Raw genomic sequence first — 23,031 nt, 5'->3', positions numbered from 1 at the left:
GGGGGCTGGCAGCTCTAGCTGGATTCACTTGCTGAAATGTATGTGTTTATTACCACTTGGGATGCTGTAGGGCATCCGGCTGCTTGTACAGTAAGGTGTAATTCTTGCCCCTATTACTGTTTTTAATACCAGCTGTATGTGGGTATTTTGGACATACTAGGGTGTCTAAGATACCAGTAGGTGCCTATAATTATGTGCTTGAATTGAACTTCTAATTCCTCTTGCTTGTTTCCTTTCATTGGTGTTATGTTAGATTTAATTTCTTTTTATATTGCAGGTTTCTAGTAGTTTGAAATTACAATTTGTTGCTCCAGTTAAATTCTGATCAATCAAGCGTGTTTTATTTCTTGTTACAATGGCAAAAAGCTAGCCTATCTTGTATTTGTTAAGCACTTTTTTTTTAGATTTCTCTATTTCAATAGGAATAATAAGTCTTGAATTTGTATCATCATTTAGTATTTATTTATTGCTGTCTTACCGTAAGGGGGACATACACATTTTCCTTTTTCTTCAGTCAAAAGGAACATACGTCCTTATCAAGTATGTAGGAAATGCAGCTTTTTCAGCAGGAGTAGTCCCAGATTCCAATTGGAGATTTTGAGATCTGTGTGTGTTTGTGTATTATTTGAATATTTTAATTATCCCCCACCCCCAGTTTTCAGTTTTTATCCATGCACTGTGGTGAAACATGTCTATTTGAGAAAGTAAAACATCCATATCTATGCTTTTGTCATCCAATCATGAGAATTAATTTATTTTTTTTCCTCAAGAATTACAAATATGTAGAATCTTACCAGAGGTCATGAATCTTGAGATAATCGTAATTTTCATTGCAGTCATGTTGGTGTCCAGAGTCCACATGATATGACTTCAGGCAGAGTGAAAGTGCTTGCTTTGAAAGAAAAGTTGGAGGTTTTGTAAGCCAGTTCCTTTAATGGATAATTAATAAGGAGAGGGAAGGAAAGAAGGCTTTCTGACATCCTGCTTGTTTAAGTATTTATGTTGCTTTAAATACTTGAGTAGTTCTGTGAGACTAACATACATTTGAATTAAATGTAGGCAGTGATCAGTTATGGTGTGTTGACCAGTTTAGTTGGGCTTTGTTTGTTTTACCTGTTGTTTGTTTGTTGTTTGTTTCTTTTCTCAGCACTGAGAAAAGTAAGTTCTAACTCAGTATGAATATGATAGAGTTATAGGATCATAGAACAGTTTATCATCCAACCTGGCCTTGAACACTGCCAGGTATGGAGCGCTCACAGTTTCCCTGGGCAACCCATTCCAGTGCCTCACCACCCTTACAGTAAAGAACTTCTTCCTTATATCCGATCCAAACTTCCCCTGTTTAAGTTTTAACCCATTACCCCTTGTCCTGTCACTACAGTCCCTAATGAAGAGTCCCTCCTCAGCATCCTTATAGGCCCCCCTTCAGATACTGAAAGGCTGCTATGAGGTCTCCATGCAGCCTTCTCTTCTCCAGGCTGAGCAGCTCCAGCTTTCTTAGGGTATCTTCATACAGGAGGTGCTCCAGTCCCTTCATCATCCTCGTGGCCCTCCTCTGGACTTGTTCCAACACTTCTATGTCCTTTTTATGTTGAGGACACGAGAACTGCACACAATAGTGCTCTTCAGTTGGCTAACTGCAGGTTATTCTTAGGTCCACAATCTGGACATGGTTCAACATTTCTTTAAGAATGAATGAAAAGTTTGTTCACAAGTCTGGTATGTGTTATTTAAAATGCAGGAGGCTGTTAAATTGAGTATCTTTAGCTATATAGATGAGTCTTTCAAACAGATTAACATGGAATTATCATAGACACCTATAGGAAAATTTTAGTGCTCTACAATTACACTCTTTGATTCTGTGTTTTGTTTCTGCGTAGCTTCTATATATTACTCAATAAAATGAGGATTAATTTTCAGTTTCAATTTTAAACTTTGAGTAAGAATCTTATGTCCTTTACCTAGTGAGCCTGAGATGCAGAAAAAAAAATAGTGTATCAGGAAAAAAAAACAAGAGAACTGTGAAATTTTAAACACTATTCTTAATTTGCCTTTTCAGCTCACAGAGACTACCACCTGGCAGTATCAAGGAAACTGGAGTATTTGTTTGCTTGTTTATTTTTTTCCTTCCTGGTGTTAGCCAGCTTAACACCTTTCATAGCTCAGTTGCTTGTGTTTCTGCTGTTGTATCTTTGCTGTGTGTTTAGGGGTCTCCAAGATGACTCAGCTTTTTTCAGTAAGTGTTGTTTTAGAAGCGTTTGCAAGGAATAATAGAGATGCTATTACTTTTCATTTTTAAGCTGAGAGGGTTTTGAAAAACATATGCTACCCTGTTAAGCCATCCAGACAAGTACATTGGGTCCTTAGCTGATCATTTGGCTCAGTGTCCTTTGTAGTTACTGAAGGGGAACATGGAAAAGAGCACTCTGGCAGGCAGCAGAGTGTGTCTTCTGCACTGCTGTGCTTACGTGATGGTTGGTACGATGATTGAAAACAGCCCCTATGTTTCCCATTTGATTTCACATCAGAATCATCTGCTGATCGCAGGACAAGCAGATTACTGTGGTTAAGCAGTAAGCATTTGTCAGACTGCAGGGAAGATATTTGCATATATTGTAGTCATGGAATCTGCTCTTCTTTTTTCAGTTGTCTTCATAGTATGTATGTTGAAGTTTAAACTCTGTTGTATACCTTTTATGTATTCAGAAAGTGAGGCAGTGTCTGCATTATTATCCCTATGAAAAATATTTTTACATGGCAAAGGACGTGTTGATAAGTGAAGTCCCTAATTGCTGTAAATAAATCTCATAAGAGCAACTACTTTCTTTCCATGATTGTGCCTTTCATTGATAAAATGATAATAATAAACATAACTTTAGAGATACAGACACAAAGACATGCATGAGAAATAAAGCATGGTTAACAGCAGTAGCTAGAGTTTCAGAGGAAACTACTTGAAAGGATAAACAGGTAGAAAAGCCACTGTTCAAGATCTTTGATGAAATGAAGCCAAGAGTTGAAAGGAATTTTATTCGCTTTTTAGTGTTAAATAAACCTTATTGACCTTCTTTTTTAAAGACAGGAAAGATTGTGTAAAAAAAAAAATAGTTTGAAAACTGAAATCACCTTTGACATAAAAGATGATAGCTTCACAGGCAAAATTCAACCTGAATTTTTCTCTTGTGAGAAACTCCCTGGAAATACAAGTGGGTGTGTTCTGCTTGGGTAATCACATGTAAATGCAGAGGTGCCAGCAGTACTATAAAAATGACTGTAGTGTCTTTGAAGGCACTCTGAAGCTTCCAGTCAAATATACTCTTGAATAATTAAATCTTTTTTTGGTTTTAATTTACATGAAAAACGTAATGACATCCTCCCAAGTACCAGATTTCCTTCCCTTCTATTATTTCTCATGCAAAGAACAGAGTATTTTGAGATATTGCTGATAACCTGTACAGTGAAGAAAGGTGCTGAAAGAGCAGGTCCAGATAGTTCTTTGTTCTGACCCTTTGTAACCTGTTCTTAATGCAGAAGTGTCAGCTTGATAATCCTAGGTGCATCTGAGGTGATCTTAGAAGTCTGACCTCCCCTCTGCAAATAAAGGGAGGCAGTTCTGTCCGCTTTGTTAGGCTCTCTGACTCCTGGCTCTTCATTGTGACCATTTATGTGAACCTCCTTGTAAGATTGGCTGCTCAGCTGGCTGTACATGGTTTTAATCTTTTGGGGTTTGCTTTTGTTTGGTTTTTTTGGCAGATACTGAGCGTCTCTATTCAGTAGTGTTCGAAGAGATCTGTGAGAGTTTTGGAAAGTCCTATACCTGGGATGTGAAATCCTTGGTCATGGGGAAAAAAGGCGCAGAAGCGGCGGAGATTATTCGAGATGTTCTAGATCTTCCACTAACCAAAGAGGAGTTACTACATGAAAGTAAAATTAAGCAGGAGAAGATATTCCATACTGCTGAATTGATGCCAGGTATGTTTCATTTCAATGTTTTTATGTTGTTTATGGAATTACATAAGAGCTAACCAAGGTAGAAATTTTTAATCTGCCTTCCAAAAACCAGTTTCACTTATGGATTATGTTACGTCACTCTTGTTTCAGCAAATTTTACTCAAATCTACCTGTTAAGGAGATATTTTATGTGTTAAAGGGTACTGAATATTTTTTCTTGTGTACTTGGAAAGCAGCATTTTTTTGTATGTTTTAAAAGAAGAAAAATGAATTCTGCATTAATTCTGTTTTCTAAACCAGTCATTCTTTATACTTGTTGTTGGTATACAACAACATTAATTAAACTTGTTGTTTAATTCAGAAAGTTATTTTTCTCTGGCTATGAGAGAAGTACAAATACACTTTTAAACGTTCAGGCAAATGTATGAGCCCGTGAGTTCTTTCAGCTGGGATTAATCTTGCCTAACCTGAACACTGAAATTTAAGCGTGGTGTCTGAGCCTGCTGTGTGTCAACGGAGAGGGAAGGTTTCTCAGGTTATCCTAAGGCAGGTAAATTTCATCACCTCTGAAGATATATGCCATTAACCAGTGTAGGAAGCCCAAATGAGTCAGTTAACAGGGTACCTCAAGACAAGCAAAAGGATGAATCTTATCTGTGGTGTGAACTCATACTTTTATATTGCGTTACATTTACATCTGAAATACTTAGAGAAAAATCTTCAGCCATCCAAGACAAGCGATACCTAAAGGTGTGATTGCTGTTAACTTTTTGTACAGTGTTAAGCTTCCTGGAGCAAATGTCAATATTTTTTGAAGGAAAAGAATAAAAAAGAGGAGTTAGGAGAGGGGGAGGAATAAAAAAAAGTATTAGAAGTGAAATAGCTACATGTCATTATAACAAGTCTAGCTTACAACTTTCTATTTGTGTGCCTGTTTGTTCTGACAATCTCTACATCACCTTAATGATTTGATTTTTAGATTTTTTTTTTTTTGCCTAGTTTCATAATGCATTAAGGGGATGAAAGTTAAAAATACATGATGTGTTAGGAATTAATAAGTAGCAGCAAAAATAAAATATGTAAAATTTTTTACGCAGTTTAAAAACTTGAGTATTTTGAGCCAACTTAATTATCTCTCTTATATGCAAGTTTTTTCAAATTGCATCTTTCTCACTTATAGATCCACTTAAAATTGTAAACCTGAGAAAACAAGAAAGATGTGAGGGATGTGTCTTCCTTGTTTTGTGTCAAACTTCTGGGACTAACTTTGCAGCTATATCTTTTGCAAAACAAACAAAACCTAGTCTGGGTTTAGAAAATGCCAGATGGACAGACTGGGTGAAATGTAAGGAGGCATAGAGAAGAGTCACTGTAAAGTGACAGCATACGTAATAGATGCCATTAAGTGGATATTCTGTGCCTGCTAGGGATTGTGATAATGTGGCTGAGCTGGCTTGAACAGAGTTGCAGAGACGTGATGGAACGGATTAGCCAAAGGAACATGAAGTTTTGTGCTCTTCCTGCCTTCAAAAAGTGAATTCTGGGCTTGCTGAAGCTGGGCTATTACAGATGAAACAAGCAAAATACTTACTGGGACAAGGAAGTAAACTTTTTTATCATCGCCAGAATTGTTGAACTGATTGTCTTTTCAGTTCAACTAAATACATGTGATAACTTTCTTCAGGCTATTTTCTAAAGCAGAATTTATGTGAACTTAAATACTTTATGCTGACTGGCTGTTCTGGGGAGCAAAGGCAGCCTTCGTTACTGAAGTAATGAGTTCTATGCTTTATTTGGTAGCAGCATACAAGACACAAGCTGAATTGCCATGAATTTTGAGAAAACCAGGTTGATACAAGCTAATAATCTAAAAAGAAGTGGCTCCAGCTACTTACTATTTAGTTAAGGACCGACCTGTTCTGATAGCCAGATTTTTTAATCTGATACTTCTGTTCTTTTGTGTCTTCTGAGGATTTATGAACATAATCTTGTTTGTTTTCATTGTGTTCTTTAATTAAGAATGGACTTTATGCATGTGTTGTGGAAGATGTAAGATGGTGGTAACGTTCAGAGTTCACAGTATTCTCTGACTAAATTGGTCTTTCATATAGTTACAGGTAAATATATAGGAAAGAAAGGATTTATTTTCATACTTACAGCGTAGAGATGATTTGTGCTGAGTCTCCGGCCATCTTTTGAGAGTTAAGACGCAAGTGAGGTTCTGTTTTTTTCAGTTAATTTGTACAGTTTTTCCAAAAAATAATATTTGAATTTGGTTTGGTGGAGAGCAGTGCTGAAGACCAACTATGTTTGAAGAAGTGAGTCAAACAAAGCAGTGCTTGTTTCTGGGGACAGAATGAGTTGTGCATGTATTTTTGCCAGTGATGATAACTGTTAATTCCCAAGTCAAGTAGTTGACATGTATGCCAGTGATGGTTAAGGATGGTGTGGAAGTTGTATGAATACTGGCAGCACACAATTCAATTGGCAAAGCAGTTCTTTGCCTGACAGGTTATATCACAGCCATGCCACTTAATGTACAAGAGTTCTGAGGCATTACGAGTTGGAAATGGAATTTTGACTATTTCAGTATGGCTGAACTGACTGACAAACTTCAATATATCATGTCAAAATCTGTGGTCAAAATACAGATTTAATCTATGAAGAGGATATATCTGTTTCTAATATGGAATTTTCAGTAACTGTTGGAGAGTTTTTCACAGTTGGATTTATTTTTAGTTCTGAAAGAACCTTAGGGAAGGCTAGTTTTGATTCAGTGGAGAAGAGAATTAATCCAAGGCAACACTGACAAAATGACAGGGCTGCCACTTGTGCTGCTTTTCTAAGTATTTCTGTCAGAGTATAGACATTGTTTGTTGTGAGAGTAACATAGCAGGCTTACAGTTTCTGCAAATGCAGTACTACATTGCAGGGAAGTGGTTCATCGGAAGAGTAACGAATGACAAGTGGAGCAGAAGAAAACCGTGCATATATATGTTTACCTATACATGTATCGAAGTGCTCTTGCTTAGCTTAAACCCAAAACCCCCAGAAAAATGTAACTCCAAGTTACACAGCTGCCAACAGTTACTATAATATGTCAGAATTACAAAATTAATACCATAATTTCATAGCAGTTTCTGGGTTTTGGCTTATCATTACCACAAAGTACAGATCCACAGCTACAATGTGGTTATGTATACCTTTCAGACATTTTCCATTCCTGGGTTATTTTCATGATAGCTGAGATTTCTCTGTGGCAGCTCCTGTTTAGCCACTGCAGAATGTGATGTGCAAGCTATTTTCCAGTTCAAGTACAGTTGGCTGTCTCTTGCAGACATGAGGAGCTAGTTTCATAGCTCAGTTTTAGTACCAAATGAAGCCAGTCAGAAATGTCAAAACAAGAGGAAAAAAAAAAACCCAGTTCAGTTCCAATGGCAACTCACACTGAAGTTATATATATATTTCTTGAACAGTTTCATTCAACTAGCAGTCTAGCTTACTTAGCTATTCCTTCATTGATTCATGTTGTGTCCTTAACTGTTAAACAGAGTTCCTACTATGTTATCTTTTATTTTCCTTGTTGTTACTGTTTTAATGGTAGGAAATTACTGAGTCCATCCATGCAGGGCTGCGTGAGCCTGTAACCCCTAGAGATTAGTCAGCTGCAAACTGGGAATGATGCTGTCTGTTTGGCTCATTTCAAACATTTAGCCTTTGCATTAAGTCCTAAAGCTTTGCAACCCAAAAATGCTTTTATCAGAAAGTCAGCAAAACAAGTGTAAGAGGTTCTGAACTGTGTAAAATTTAGTACTTACATTTTAGTACTGTCACTTTTCCGTGGCCATGTACATTGCAGTATGTCTAGACTAAAATGAAATGGTCGATTTGGTGAATGAGTTGTGTATGATACCAGAAGGATCTCAGGTACTTTTTCGAGAGTAGTAAGTTGAGAAGGTAGAATTCTTTATTAATAGCCAATCAGGTGGAGAGTAGGTTAATAGTTTCCAAGTCCGCTTTTGTAGCTCAGTAAAAGGATAGTGTACTATTTCAGATAGCATTTTTAAACAGTGTCCTAGCAGCAGTTTTAAACAGTGTCCTAGGACGAAAAAGTAATGTGTGAATCTGCAAGTTATGTTTTCATAGTCTCATGAGATTCAGAAATAGGATTAGAATAGACTAGACCAAACTAGGGCTGGACTATTTCACTTGGGGGGGACCTACAACGGTAGTGTAGTCCAATTGCCGGAACAGTTCAGGACTAACCAAGTTAAAGCATTCATGGCAATTACACCAAGTGGTGGATAGCCCCACCTCTGTAACTCTGTCACTTGCACAGCAGCAATGTTGACTTCAGTATTCAGAGCAAGTGTAGATAATGAATAGCTCTGTGCTGATAGGCTTGCAACTGTTGTAGCACACCAGACTACATAAAAATTACTTTTAATCAGCTTTTTGACTTAAGTGAACAGACAGCTGCTTCTGTTCTGATTTTTTATCTTCTTTGTTCAGTGCTTTTAATGTTCAGAGGCTGCTGAAGTTTTTCCCATAGAATTGCTTTTATGAACTTAAAGGATTGTCATTGAATTTGCTAGAAATCAAATCAACTTGACAAAGCTCTGAGTGGTAATCTTAGCTTTTCTTTGATTAAAGACAGATGAAATCTTGAATAGCTTTAAGTGTGATGTAGTATCACATTCAATGTAGGAACTGTACATGATTTTGAAAAAGAGGAGCAGTCTAGCTGCGTCTACAGACGCTATATCCTTAAGATTTTTATTTGTGCACAACTGGATATAAATTATCAAGACATGAATAATTCATGTACGCAGTTAATTTAAACAGTGCTTGGAGCATTCTGGTTTCCTTTTGTCTTTCTCTCAGCAGTAAATCTTTTCTTCCAAATGCACCCTGAACACTCTTGGACAGCTTGTTTTCTGCAACATTACAGGAAAAAGAAGTGGACTAGTTCTAAAGACCCTTGATTTTAGTGATCCAGAGATGAGGTGTACTCTGTTCTCATGCAGTTGGTGTGAGTAGAAAGCTAGCTGTATCTACGCAGTGGTGAATGAAGAGCAATGCTGTGACAGATATATGTGAAGATCATCTTAGAGGTAGTGCTAAAATTCTGCAAAAAGGATGTGAAGCTGTATGTAGGATAATAATTTGTGTGCAAGGTATGGGAAGAAAGAACATGGTGATGAGTATCATTCTGCCAGCAAAAAATTCAATGCACAGGACAAGCCTGTTGATCAAGACAGTGTTCATTAGAAAAGTCTGTGGCCATGTTGTTTCTTCTGCAGAATATGTAGCATCTCAGCTACAAGGCATAACAAGTATAGTTATGTTCTCACAGGCTACCTAGTGTAGATGAGCTCTAAAACTATAGCAGAGAATGAGAAACAAAACATGCTTGTACGCCAGTGAAGGAAAAAGGAAACAAGATAAAAAAAGCTAGTAGATTAACAAACTGTCAAACTTGATGCAAAAAGGAAAACAAAAAATAATATTATTTGGATAAAAGTAAGCTCAGATTAAATAAATAAATAAATAGATTGCCAAGAAAACTCAAGCATATATAGATACAACAAAATATACGTAGGGAAAGATTTGGTTGCTCATGAAATACTGAGGGTTTTTTCTCTGTTAAAAAGAACTTTGTGGCATGTTTCAGTACCCCACCCCATTTTTGAAAGAAGCACATTTCTTACTAAAATATTTACGGAGAGAATCATTCCTTTGCTTATAATTACAGTTGATGGTAAAATATATGTGACTTATAATACTCGAGATAAAATTGCCAAATGAGAGTTGCCTGTATGGCTTATTAAGGAGAATGAGTATCTTTTCAACAATTAAAATGAACTGGAGAGCAAATCACATGTTGCAATTACAATATCCAGAAAAAATAGGAATAGCGCAGGAATTTGATTGGATAAATGATCAAATAACAAGTAACTAGCTGGGGAGGGGGATAAGGCAATTTAATAAATAAAATATCCTAAATAAGTCAGTTTTTTCTAAAATATTTCTGTAGTCCCCAAAACTTTGTCAAAGGATATGCAGCAGTTGTCAGGAGCAGTAATATTGTCTCTATAATAATAATGATTTGAGGCCTGAGTGAGAGAAGGTTTTAAATAAGAAGTAACGTATTTCATTAAATCAGCTGAATTGTGGAGAAGCTTTTGGGCATTGAAAGTCAATCAGTTTTGAAATACCCATTTACTGTTTTGGGTTTTTTTAAGAGTTTGCGTGGGTTTGCTTTCTAAAACAACTAGTAAGAGGAAGACACAAAATAATAATTTTTAGTCTAACCAAAGCTTCTGTCATTTTCATACATTCTGCCCTTAGTTTTCTGTAATATCTCAGTTTGAACTTGAATCTGAAAATGAATCTATGGAAAACCCACAACAGAACCTGATTTCATTTGCTACATGATGCTTGCATTTAGTTAATGTAAAGAATATGCTGTATTTATGGTGTTTGGTTTAGGTGTTGGTTTTGGGTTTTTTTGATTTTTTTTTTTGGTTTTTTTTGGTCTGTGGTTGTGTGGGGTTTTTTGTTGGTTTTTTGTTTGTTTTTATTTTTTACTATCTTGAACTAAATCCAACATTATACTATTATGTGACCTTGTTCATGCAGTCTGTGGTGGCAGTACACAAACCAGCTGTATTTCTGAAGACATAAGTCTGTAGGACTTCATCTGTGCTTATAAGACCATCAGGCAGTTGATTTTCAGGTTAAGGTGCTGGTAGAGGTTAGAGTGTGGTTGTGTGGATGATGATGTAGTTATGCCTTAAAAATACTTGACTGCAAGCAGAAATAGGAACACCAGAAATAATTCAACTGGTAAACAGAGGAAACTGAAATTGTGTTTCAGTGCTGAATTGGCATGAATAATCCTCTTCTCTGTCTTGCCCAGTTTATGATGGAGATCACTTTTTTTTCTGTCTTGAAAATAATTCTTATACTGTACTATGACCTGTTCATAGAAACTTCATTTTAGGTAAAGAGAAAAATAAAAAAAAATACTTTGTAAGGCAAAAGTTTGATTGGAGACTTACATTACAAAAACCAGCAGAGCTTTATATTATCTCCTTAATTGTCTTGGAGGCATTTCACAAAAAATAGGTTCGAATCTGGAGTTCCAGAAGTGGTATAAGTTAAGGGCAGTGATCTGTTCAGTAGCAGAAAAACACAAGAAAAGAGATTCTACAAAGACTTGAAAGACTATCAAGTAAAGTGTAGCAAAAATTTATGTGTTCACTGTTCTGAAGTATTCTGTATGACAAAGAGTTCATGTTGTATAAAGCTAATAGGAAAAATAAAAATTTCCTTTGTTTTTCATCACTTTGAGTTAGCTATCAGGAGTTATGTCTTGTTAATTTTCACTTCATAATGAATAATGATATTTCACTATAAAATTTGATAACTGAAAAAAAAAAATGAGCTGTAATAGCACATAAATAATTAGATAGAGACTATAGTTAGATTGTTCTAGCGTAGCATTATTTGATTTCCTGAACTCTTTCTGTACATTTTTGTATTAATCAATGCAAAGGAAAATGCATCAGTTAGCCCAGGGGCTTTGTTGTTTTGTATGTCTCAATTTTAGTTTCTGAGTTGATCCAATCTATTAGTCACTGTGGTTTTAGCTGAATCTAAAAAGAACAAACACAATATTAGGAGTCTAATAGAGGAATAATACTTTTTTTTTTAAATAAAATTATATATACATGCGATTTTCAGCAACTGTTAGAACAAATGTGCTGATCTCTTCCTTTAAAATCCATCTATGATCTCAGAAGAAATAACTCCTTTCTGCTGGCTTAAGCTGTTTTCTTCTTTTCCTGAAGTTGTTAGCTTGCATGAGAGCAGCTGACGAGGTGGGTGCAGGGCCAGGAGTAATGTCAGCCACCCCCACTTAGATAGAGGGCAGGCCTGAAGCACAGAGAGTTCCACCTCGGGATGGATGAGGGGTCAGTATCGGGACCGGTGCTGTTCAGAATCTGTGTTGACAACATGGATAGTGGCCTCAGCAAGTCTGCCAACAATGCCATCCATGTTCTGTGGTGTTGTCAAAACACTGGAGTGAGGGGATACCATCCAGAGGGACCTTGACAGGCTTTAGAGGTAGACCTGTGCAAACCTCATGAAATTCAGTAAGACCAAGTGCAAGGTCCTGTACCTGGGTCAGGGCAATCCCAGGCACAAATACAGGCTGGGTAGAGAATGGATTAAGAGCAGCCCGGAGAAGAAGGACTTGGGGATGTTTGTTCTCATCAGCATAAGCTGGCAATGTGCACTCGCAGCCCAGAAAGTTGACTTTATCATGGACTGCAACAAAAGATGTGCTAGCAGGTCAAGGGAGGTGATTCTCCCGCTCTACCCTGGTGAGACCCCATCTGGAGTACTGTGTTCAGGTCTGGGGCCCCAAACACCAGAGGGATGTGGATGAAGATGGTGAGAGGGCTGAAGCATCTCTTCTGTGAACACAGGCTGAGAGATTTAAGCTTGTTCAGCCTGGAGAAGAGAAGGCTCTGGGGAAACTGTATAGCAGCCTTCCAGTACCTAATGGGGGCCTACAAGAAAGCTGGAGAGGGGGTTTATAAGGGCATGTCATGATAGAACAGTGGGGAATGGCTTTAAGATGAGAGAGGGTAGATTTTGATCAGATAATGGGAAGAAATTCTTTACAATGAGGATGATGAAATGCTCGAACAGATTGCCCAGTAAGATGACATGACAGTAAGCTGCTGTGTCTGTTCCAAAACTTAATGTTTAAAGAGATGAAGAAATAGTTTTTACCTTTTTGATTACTTGAAATGAAAGAGTACATTTGGAAATAAAGCACAGTGATGTGGGATATTTATTCCTTTTTTTATGATTACTTGAAGAATTTATGTTGTACTGGCTATGACTGTTGCCGCGTATGTAGCAGATGAGGATGGTACCCTTGAGCTGGAAAACAGAGATCCTTATTTCTTTTGGTCTTTCTTTATCTACTGCTTTTAATCAAAGATGCAGAAGGAAAAAATAAAATTAAATAAAATTGCTGCATGTGGCTAAGCTTTCAGGGGGAAGGGTGGATGACAGTCCCAGAAAGCCTAGCAGATGGGTCCCTCTCTGATACATGGGCCTCAATCCCTGACATGGTAGCTATAGGTAAGTTAGAAGTTAGTGAGTTTACAGGAATTTTCACCATACTTCTTCATAGCCACTAATTTTTGATGTGTGTTTTTGTTTGTTTTTTTTTTTTGTTATGTAACTGAAATCTTCTTTTGATAGAAAAACTATGTGGCTGTAGGGGATATGACAAAGTTTATTAAAAGGAGCAGTTTCTTAAAGAGGTTTAAAACAGTTCCCCACTTCCTCTTCTATTGTAGTTTTCTGTAAAAAACAAAAACAAAACACCAAAAAGCAAACCACCCCACACAAGAAAGATACTAAGAAAGGTACTATCTTCCTAATGAAGAATTTTATGCTAAATTAATATAATATTTGTGCCAGTAATTTGATGTGGTGGCAGTGTCTACAGCTATACTGGTGGTAATTGATGCAAACGAAGACATTATTTTGTTGATCTGTACCTTTTACAAAGAAGTAACAAACCTGGAATGAAAATGTTTTTCAATTGCTACTGTGTTGAGCTGGTTAAGTTACGCTACCTGTTCTTCCATATGCAATTTAATTTTTTTTTCCATGAAGCTGATTTTCCGCTTGTATTTTTTAATCTGTCTTGCTATGTTTGCATATGCAAATAATAATAATTTTAAAATGGCATCTTTTTATAAAATTGCATTTTCTGAATAATGTATATCTTTGCTATATGGAGCTATTAGGGACAGCTGCATTTCAGCTCACTTGTAGTGAGGGAAACCAAAAAGACAAAGCACACACACATGCATTTACAGAAATCATGACATGCGCTGGGGGAATATAAGAGAGAACCTTGGAGAAATAACCTTTCTGCTACAGTGCTTTTCTGTGTCTGGCTACCTCCAACAGAAATATAGAGTAAACATACCCTGTGACAGATGAACTGAAGCTGTGATGTAATGGGACTGAAGAAAATTATCTGCCTGTAAAGATCCCAACTTCAGAGAAAACTTAACTGTCATACTAAGGGTGTCAGAGATACAAGTCTTCTTTCTTGTGGAATCTTTGCACTCCTGTGTTATTACCACACGCACAATATGCTAGCCTTGATAAATGTTGTAGATTACTTAGAACAAATTCCTTTGAATGAATGCATTTTATCTTTAAAAAAAGAGATGCTAGCTACAGGTTTACATTAAGATATCTTAATACTTCCATTAATTTAATATGAATTTACTTCCCATGTTTCAGAATGAAAACATGATCTCTATATGGAATAAAAAGTAAACTGGTATTTAGCATCATATTTCAGTGAGAGGACAGAATAGCATCATTTGGAAAAAAAAAGTGCAGTTGCTTATTATTAATATAACCATTTAAGGGGCCATAGAAAGGCTTTTAAATGGATGATGCATTGGCATTGGAGGAGGAATAGCACTTGTTATTTCTGTCCAACTGGCCGTCTAGTATCACAGAAGTGCATGTATTTTATATTTTAAAGGCTGTCCTCAAATACAAACATGGAGCTGGAAATGCCAGTTATTACTTGGTTGATCAAATTCTGGAGAATAGAGAAGAAAACTGCACAGGGCCACATCTGCAGGTCATACTTCCAAGTAGATGTGTTAGTTAATGTGCCTATTTGCTAATCTACACACATTATTGTCAGTAGTAAGTTCTTAAAGTTGGGCATATGACTATTGCCCAATTATTGGGAAACCTAGATCAGAGATGCTGGAGTAGCAAAGGAAAGAATTAAATAGGCATGAGGAGTAGGAGTTTTGAGGGAGCAGGGACCAGACATAAGTATGACTGAATCAGGAGGAAGGCAATGCGATTAGTTTAGTCTAATCAGGCATGAAAAGTAGGATAAGAATTCGTGCAGTTGGAAAATGAAAAACAGAGAATCATTGTCACGTTGATTGAAAGAGTCAAAAGTCAACTGAAGGCTTATCTATCTGAAATTTATAATCTGGTGTCCAACACACTTTGGATTCATGCCAAGAGGCAGAACTGAAATGATTTACAGATATGGAGGGATTTTCTCTTGTGAATTAGTAAAGAGCAGATATCTACTGCTGTTCTCCATTAGACACTGCTAATTGTTTTGTATGGGGGAGATATCCAGCATATAAAATGCTCCAGTGAAGAAGCATTGAAGCCTCTGCATCAGAAACTCAAAACTTGCACCAAATAATGAAGTATGTTTCCCTCTTACATAGGCTGCTGTGTTTTCACTATTCACTGCATTAACCTTCCAGAGAAGACAAGATTGGATTGAAGTGTCTGCCCATTAGGCTTGAGGTGTTCATTACTCTGGGTTCACAGCATTAATAGATAAAGATCTGGTATAACAGCTGTGACTGACAGCTCTCCTCTGCCCAGTGTTGCTTGCTTTAGTAATTGCAAAAGGGAAAAACCAAGCTGTCTTAGGGGCTGGTTTACACCAGTTTGATACCTGATTCAGAAATTAAAACTGTACCACTGAGTGAGAAGAGTATATTTCTTTGATTTTGATTTTTTTTTTTTTTTTTTCAGGAGCAGAACTGCGTAGAAAATAAAATCCCCTGTGTGATTTTCTCTCACAGAGAGTTTGAAATAATAAACATACATAACGTTGGGGATGTTGCTTAATGAGCTTCTAGTGGGTGCAATGATGCTGTACCCATTTTTGGCATGTTTTGAGAAAAGCATCATTTGATGACAGAACAAATACATACCTTGAGGAATGTTCTGTGACTCTTGGGTGGAGAAAGGAATGTTTTGGATATAGCAAGAATTTTCTTTTACACTTAAGTGTTTGAAATAGGTTGTTATATTCAGTAAGACAACATTGTTGAAATACTGTTAAATATATTGTAAGTAGTTGTAATATTAATAGAGGTATCTACATATATGTATATCATATAAAAAACAAAATGTATATTTGTCTTGCAGGGGTTGATAAGATGATTCGGCATTTATACAAACACAACATACCCATGGCTGTTGCCACCAGCTCATCTGAAGAGTCATTTCAGATGAAAACAGTCAGACACAAAGAGTTCTTTGGTCTTTTTCATCATATCGTGCTGGGAGATGACCCTGAGGTGAAGCGTGGCAAACCACAGCCTGATGCATTTCTAGTTTGTGCAAAGAGATTTCACCCTCCTGCACCTCCAGAGAAGGTAAGAAGGGAAGAAATTAACTGAAAAGAATACTCTCTTTGGACTGTATTTCGATTTGTTTTTTACTTTTGTTTTGGTTTTTAATGTGATAAATACTTAGATTAGCATTTAATATAAGCATTAAAAAGTCAGCAACCGCTGTTTTTAAAGGTGTTTATGCTGTTGAAGCAAGAGATTGTTATAAAAGTATAATTTCCCCCCACTACATACGATGTTTGTGATGCAGATTGCTCTGATTTACTACTAGGTAGTGTGCTGTAATAGGAAAGGGTAATGATTTTCCATTCTATGCATAAATCTGAAAGTTTAACTTCACTTCTCAAAGTTTGGAAACAGTTATTTAAACATAGATTAGTTTAGTTATCATACATTCATGGTTGATTTACCTCTTAAGTGTCTTAGACATTAAAGATACTTCTTTGCAAAGAGGGCATATATTTTTTTTTTATGCCATCTCTTTCCTCCTGCATTCTGCATCTCTGAGATCATAGTTCTTGTTTCTTGATTTAAAATCGATCAGTTTGAGCAGACTTTCTCAAGTAGTAGAGGTGTTTAGTTTCTTTCTCTTGTGTATAATTTTCTAAACTTGATTCTGAAATAGAAAACTCTAGGGAGAATTATTTGAAAGATAAATTGAGGGTCAGTTAAAATAATGTCTTTGCTTTAATTTTAAGTTAAGTTGCTTTTCTCGCTTTGTGTCTGTCCTGAGTAGAACATAAGTTCTGAAGGTCTGGAGTTTCATAACTGCAGAAAAATGCATTACATACCAATTACTAAGGAACAACTTTAGGTGGATTAGGCTGTGATTACTATTTTCCCAGTAGGATTGTTCAGTAAAAAATGGTTACACAAATACATACAGAATGATTAGTTAAGATTCTTCAGCTCTTCATGCTTCAAGTCCTTACACAGGGTCTAAATGGTATTTGTGTTGCTTGGGAATACAAAGTGAATTGTTTGATACAGTGTGACCAGTATTAAGCAAACCGGGTTTGGTTTCAGTTTGGTTTGTTGGTTGTTGGTTTTTGTTTGTTGTTCTTTTTTTCCACTTGCAAGTTCTGTTGAGGTTGTGTGTGTATATACATCAACTTAATTTGGAAACTCAGATGTTCGGAAAAGGTATATCAAATGTACATGATCATGTTCATGCAGATAACAGTTGTATGGACATGATAGGTACTTTTGTGAGCAGTCCTTGTATGTATGGTACATTCCAAATGTTGAAGAATCTGAGCAACAAGGCTGTAAATCTCACCATAGAGTCAAGTAGTTATGAAATTTTAAACATGTTAATGCTCAGTGGAGAGCAAATACTGAGAAGCAGCACAGGGTTTTGGATGGAGTAACAGAGGAGTTGAAAGCTTAAATCACAGCTTAATACTGCTTTCATATAAAGTTATTCTATCTTGCTTAAGTGTATGTCAAAGGAACAAAAATCAGGGTGTGTTCCTGCCATATTATATGGTGTGTTTTTTGTGAAACAGGATGAGAGGTGTGTAATGCATGCTTTCAATTGGATGAGATGTGGCTGTAAGCTGTTCTGTAATTCTGAATGTAAAAGAGCAGAAAGTATTGAGATTTTATAGAAGGCTGGGTCATAACTGGTATTGTATCTGAAGGAGAGGTAAGGAAATTGAATATCAGCTGTGTTAATGACTTATTAACTTGTTATTTCATGTGAGGAGCCTCATAGTAGTGTCTAGAGGAACAGCTTTCCCAAAACTCTTACTTGGCTCTATTTCAAAAACGTCAAAAGGTGGAAGTAATTAAAAAAACAAACAACAAAACCAGTTACACTTTTGTAGGTATTTTTATTCATTTGTCAGTAAGTAGCCTTAGCCATGTTAACAATGAAAAAAATTTTGAAGATAATAGTAGCATCTGTATTACCTCTAAAGTTTAAAATCATGAAGTGTATGTTAGACAAACAAAATTTCAGAGTGTTCACTGTAGTTTTGTATAGTTATTTTCTTTACCAAATAATTCAGCTGAACTATTTTTTTGTTGCATCTACAAAAGTCACAAATGTCAAAGTGTGGGAATTTAGCACAAGCGCAGAAATTCCAAGAAGATCAATACAGTACGTATGAAACTACCTGAAACATTAATAACCAATTGAGGTGTAGTGGTAGCATCTGCAATGTTTATTCCTAAGCAGTGAACTAATAGAGCTGCAGGTTTGGATTTCATGCTGAAGGTCAGTAACATGCAAGGTTGCAGCAAGATATCAGGAGGTATGAATAATGTCTGCATAAGCAGGTAATTGGACTCAAAGGGAACAGATTATTAGAGCAGTGTATTTGGTGCTTAGACCCATGTATCTATGCTGTATGTGGTTTTAAAGTTTTCTGTTGGGTGAGATTTTCTCTGATCCCTGGCTGAAAGCTGTATAAGTTTTATTTGAGCTTTATGTCTTCCTAAGCAGAGATAATTAGAGATTGCTTGATATGCACCTGGAGAGGATTCCACTTGTAACTCCCTGCTAGTACACACCAAAACTACTTAGTGAAACCAACTATCAGCTAGCAAAGGAGAACTAAGATTTGCGTCAAAACTTCTCTGCTGCTCCAAGCAAAAAGTACATCGTAGCCAGAGAAGGCCAAATCCAGAATTTAGCATTAGTGGTATACCAGCCTGTGACTTGCTGTGCAGGCACACTCCTCCAGGTAAGCAGCTCTAAAATGAGATAAAAATGGATATGATGTCTGTTTTACTATGACTGAAGGCTGTCATTATTGTCACCTGGGAATTTGTTAAATGTTGACCTTTTGGTTTGCAGTCTTTGGTTAACTAGGAACTTAATAAGCATGGTAATGAAACCACAGCACAGGAATTTCAAACAAGACACACCCTGCAAATTCAGCCTAGGTCTTAATATATTGTGATGAATGAAATTTCATGTGAACTTCCTACACTAGGAACAATGCACTGTTATATGAGTGAGTAATTAAGTCAGGTAATCAAAATGTCATCTGCAGATTAAATACTAGAAATTTTGTCTTCTACTAAAATTAAAATTTATTTCAAAATATATATATGACAAATTATGCTCTCAAATGCACAGATGCAAATTGCATGAAAACTGGCTGGAGCTGTACATATGTAGAAATAACGTGCTTATATATGTTAATGTTTAAAACACTGCATTTTTTCATGCATTTTGATTAGACAAGTTTAAAAAATATTTTAAACTATTACTTTGGGTTTTAATTATGATTTTCCTACCTTTATATTATAATAACTTGGAAAATAAGTAGTTTCTTTTTTTTCTAGAGTTAGTTACTAAGTATTCTAATGTATTTCAAATTTTTACAATATGAATTCATTTTAAGGGAACCTTTAAAATGTGCAGAGACAAAAATGAAGTATCATTGATGATAACAGTGTGAAATTTGGTAATTCAGCTACATGTGCCATGGGATGTCAAAGATAGTAAGAAGGGCTTTTATGAGTACATAGGAGACAAAAGGAACACTAGGGAAAATACAGGCCCATTGCTGAATGAAGTGTGGGACTTGATTACACAGAGCATGAAAAAGGCTGAAGTGCTAAATATAGCAAGTCAGGAATGCCGGGCCGCAGACACCAGAGGGAAAGGATGGAGCGAGGAAGATGTACTGCTTTTTGGGAGAGGATCAGGTTAGGGAATACTTAAGCAAACTGTTCATGAATAAATCCATGGGCACTGAAGGCATGCACCATCAGTTGCTGAGGGACCTGTCAGATGTCATTGCGAGACTGCCCTGATAATCTTTGATCTATCATGGTGACTGGAAGAAGTGCTCGAAGACTGGAGGAAAGCAAATGTCACTCCTATCTTCAGGAAGGACAAGAATGAGGACCCAGGGAACTACAGGCTGCTTAGCCTCACCTTGACGCCTGGAAAGGTGATTGAGCAACTGATGCTGAAAACCATTTCTAGGTATAGTAAGAAAGAGCAAATCAGTAGTAGTAGCCTGGCTTCAACAAGGGGAAGTCATGTTTGACCAGCTTGATAAATTTCTATGATGAAATAACAGGCCTGGCACATGAGGAGTTGATGTTGTCTACCTGAGCTACAGTAAGGCCCTTGATGTTCTTTCCCATAAGACCCTCATAGAAGAAACTGTTGATGTATGAGCCGAGTGAGCACTGAGGTGGGTTGAAACCTGTCAGAACAGCTGAGCCCAGAGGGTGGCGTTCAACAGCACTTAGTCTAGTTGGATGCCAGTGACTAGCACTGTTCCCCAGGGGTCAGTACTTGGTCCAGTCGTGTTTAACATCTTCATTAATGACCTGTTTGATGGGACAGTTTGCTGATGTAGATAAGAGAATGCTCAGGGGCACATGAATACCTGAAGACAGAGTGCAAAGACGACAGAACCAGGCTCTTTTCAGTGGTGCTCAGTGACAGAACCAGAGGCAGTCATCACAAACAAACATAAGAGGCTCTGTCTGAGCATAAGAAAGCACTGATTTTACTGTGAGGGTGACCAGGCACTGGCAGAGATTGCCCAGAGAGGTAGTGGAGTCTCCCTTCTTGGAAATACTCAAAAGCCATCTGAGCATGATATTGGTCAACAGGCGCTATGTGTCCCTGCTTGAGCAAAGGGGTTGGACCAGATGAGCTCAAGAGGTCTCTTCTAACCTCAGTCATCCTGTGATTTGGTGATATACTTCACGGGGGGTGGAGGGGGAGGAAACAAAAGTGCTTTCACTGAACAATTTTTTTTTTTCTGTTCCATTTTGATTTTAAAAGCTCAAATTATTTAGAATCATGCTTTGGAATTTATACATACTAGAATATTAGTTTTTGCTTTAAAAGAGCTCATAATATCCTTGCTGTTTGAGTGTTTCTGTGTGTATTTGTATATAATATGTATAACAACACTGGAACAGGCTGCCCAGGGAGGTTGTGGAGTCTCCTTCCCTGGAGACATTCAAAACCCGCCTGGACACATTCCTGGGTAACATTATCTAGGTGTTCCTGCTCCGGCAGGGGGATTGGACTAGATGATCTTTCGAGGTCCCTTCCAATCTCTAGCATACTGTGATACTGTGATACTGTAACTATAACTTTTCAGTGTTATCTTGAAGCAATTTTGTTTCATAGTAACAAAAACGTTATGCTCCTAAGTTTATTTCAAATACAAGACTAACTCAGAGGGTTTCAGATATTTCCATTCAAAAATTTATACATACTTCCAGTATACTCATTAAAAAAACGTGAATTTAATTATTTACCTACTTGAAGATGTGGCAGGTCAATGCTTTTCTTTCCAGTATTTTGGTTGTTTTGCCTATAGCTTTTTGGTAAAATAAAGGACCCTACTGCTACTGTAATTTAAAACCAAGCAAATACCATTTATAGCCATTGTTTAGAAAGAGGAAAAGACTGGAGTAATACAAATGGTCATCACTCTTATGGAGAATCAATCTCTCTATTAAAAAGTTCCAAGTGATGTAAATCATCACCTTAATTTAAAACACTATTTCTTTGCAGTTTCTTCCATTTCTAATTAATTAATTGATCCCATAGTTACGAATAATCTCTGTACCAAATCTAGTGAGAGCTCATTAAAATTTTTCAGACTGATTAAATGGTGTTAGGATTTATGAGTCTTGGTGGAGTTTTTATGTCATAGAAAAGAGAAGTTCAAAGAAAAATTTTCTGAAACTTTTTTGCTACTGGAAGAGTAATAGGAACTCAGAACATTATGACCATTTTGTAGTTTTAGTTTATATTGTATAAGAAATCGAGAGTGAAGAAGTCTGATTTTGCACTTAGACTTAATGTAACCGTCATTAATGTGAGCTTCTGTAAAAAGGATGCCAAAGCCTATTTTTTGGTTTTTATTCCCTCCTTTTTTTTTTTCCCCAATTTTCTACTTCCCCTGTCCCCCCCCAAATACACCACTTTTTAATGTATGCATGCAATGTATATGGTTTGTTTAGTATGGTTTTCAGATAAACAGTTATTTTATTAATGATGCTTCTGTTATTCCTCATGTATGCCTGAAGGTTGAATTTATTAGGAGTTCTTTAAGCAAGGTATAGAAATTACAAAGGCGTGAACAGCCATTCCGTGTAGCGTACTAAGCTGTAAATTGGAAGCCCTGCTGTTGAAATCATATCTTTTACTCAACATAAATCTGCCCCTTTTCTGTTTTATAAATGAATTGACTTGCATTCTTTTCTGAATATTTACCATTCACAAATCGTAGAATTATAGAATAGTTAGGTTTGGAAAGGACTTTAAAATCATCTAGTTCCAACCCCCCTGCCATGGGGAGGGACACCTCCCAGTAAACCATGCCACCCAAGGCTCCATCCAACCTGGCCTTGAACACCTCCAGGGGTGGAGCATTCACAACTTCCCTGGGCGACCCATTCCAGTGCCTCAGACATCTTATTTTAGAAATAACAAAAGTATTAAATGTAAAAATACATCGACATTTTTTAGCTTAATTTCAACCTACGTCAATGGCTGTCTCTTCAACCTTGGCTCTAGTGTGCCCTTTGAGTAGGCCTATGTTACCAATCATTCCTCAGTAGAAACACTCTTATAAACAACTGTTCATGTTATAAACCCTTCTGATTTGCACAAGTTTGCTGTCTTTGGGCTCACAATTTTTACCACTTATGTTAGCATATTGCTAGATGCTTGATTTTTCCAGTGGTACAGCCTGCGGTCATAATGGTCATAGTACACCTGACTTTTAAAGTGTTAGGCTGTATTCAGTTGGACTGTTGTTCACATATACTGCTGCTTACTTCATGAAGAGGGAGCAGGATTACTCTGCAGCCCTTTCTAGCTGCTAGTACATTTTGAGGT

At 36.8% G+C, this 23,031-nt stretch overlaps 1 protein-coding gene across 2 annotated transcripts in view; it reads left to right on the top strand.

The window, feature by feature from the left end:
- The window catches only part of PUDP (pseudouridine 5'-phosphatase), a 79,515-nt gene that overhangs the window by 22,573 nt on the left and 33,911 nt on the right, over positions 1-23,031 (top strand). For both annotated transcript variants that reach the window (XM_061459861.1, XM_061459860.1), the window contains 2 exons: positions 3,754-3,972; positions 15,988-16,217. In XM_061459861.1, the coding sequence (XP_061315845.1) occupies positions 3,754-3,972; positions 15,988-16,217 (449 nt within the window). The remainder of the gene's footprint in view (positions 1-3,753; positions 3,973-15,987; positions 16,218-23,031) is intronic.

Source organism: Pezoporus flaviventris, unplaced genomic scaffold (assembly GCF_033815535.1).
Source record: "Pezoporus flaviventris isolate CSIRO_AGI_PZ_B2104156 unplaced genomic scaffold, CSIRO_AGI_Pfla_v1 ptg000030l, whole genome shotgun sequence".
Classification (NCBI taxonomy): domain Eukaryota; kingdom Metazoa; phylum Chordata; class Aves; order Psittaciformes; family Psittacidae; genus Pezoporus; species Pezoporus flaviventris.
Note: the sequence above shows the minus strand (reverse complement) of the source record. Positions and strands in the feature narration are given on the sequence as shown.